The 778-nt window shown below is 63.9% G+C and overlaps 1 protein-coding gene across 1 annotated transcript in view; it reads right to left on the bottom strand.

Moving 5' to 3' along the window:
- Positions 1–778, bottom strand: part of PARP3 (poly (ADP-ribose) polymerase family, member 3) — a 3,618-nt gene that overhangs the window by 608 nt on the left and 2,232 nt on the right. Inside the window, exons 6-8 of the mRNA XM_009891233.1 lie at positions 615–764; positions 386–463; positions 1–145 (exon numbers count right to left, since the gene is read on the bottom strand). Coding sequence (XP_009889535.1) covers positions 1–145; positions 386–463; positions 615–764 — 373 coding nt within the window. The remainder of the gene's footprint in view (positions 146–385; positions 464–614; positions 765–778) is intronic.

The following is a 778-nucleotide window of genomic DNA, read 5'->3' as shown; positions in this document are numbered from 1 at the left end:
AGTAGATGCCCTTGCCCACGCGCCCGCCCGAGTGGGGCATGATGCGCAACCCGCTCTTCAGGATGGCCGCGATCACCGCCACGTTGGTGCCGTGCCAAAGCAGGCGCCGGTGCTCCAGGAGGCTGTGGGCTTTGAAGCGCTCATCCTGGTGAGATACAGAACTAAGGGGCTCTCCATGGAGGGAGATGTGAATGCCTGGGGGTGGGGAACTGCCACCCAGTGCCCCCAGCCCAACCCCAGAGCCAGGCTGGAGGGGCAGGGGAGAGGGTGCTCAAGCTCTGCTGGGAGGAGATGCCTGGAGCCCTAACGCAGACAAAGCTCCATCCTGGAGTGCACCCAGGGTTTCCCCACTGCAGGACAGGGACAAGCAACTCCTTCGTCTCACCTCACCCTCTCGGGCCACCTGCCAGATGTTGAGGACGCGGAGTTTGTGTCCAGTCTGTGACACGTAGTTTTGGATCAGCTGCCAGGGAGGGGAGGCAGGAAAGTGGTGTCACCACAGGCAGCCATCCCAGCAATGCCCTCAGTCCCCGTGGGGCAGAGGGGACCTTTGGGGTGCCTGCAGGCCAGGCACGGTTGCTCCCCGTCACGGGGCACCATGGAACAAGCAGCACCTGGTACTCGTGGGAAGCCGGCTCCAGCAGGGAGAGCTGGCAGCAGAGCAGGGCGTAATCCTGATCCAGCGGATGGACGACTTCCTCCTCCTCCTCCTCCTTCACCTTCTGCGCCTGCAGGCTCTGTGCCACCTCGATGTCGGCCAGCACCTCGCAGGCACAGC

The sequence above is a fragment of the Charadrius vociferus genome, unplaced genomic scaffold (genome assembly GCF_000708025.1).
Source record: "Charadrius vociferus isolate BGI_N301 unplaced genomic scaffold, ASM70802v2 scaffold758, whole genome shotgun sequence".
Taxonomy (NCBI): Eukaryota; Metazoa; Chordata; class Aves; order Charadriiformes; family Charadriidae; genus Charadrius; species Charadrius vociferus.
The sequence above is the reverse complement of the archived record's forward strand: the minus strand, read 5'-3'. Positions and strand labels throughout refer to the sequence as shown.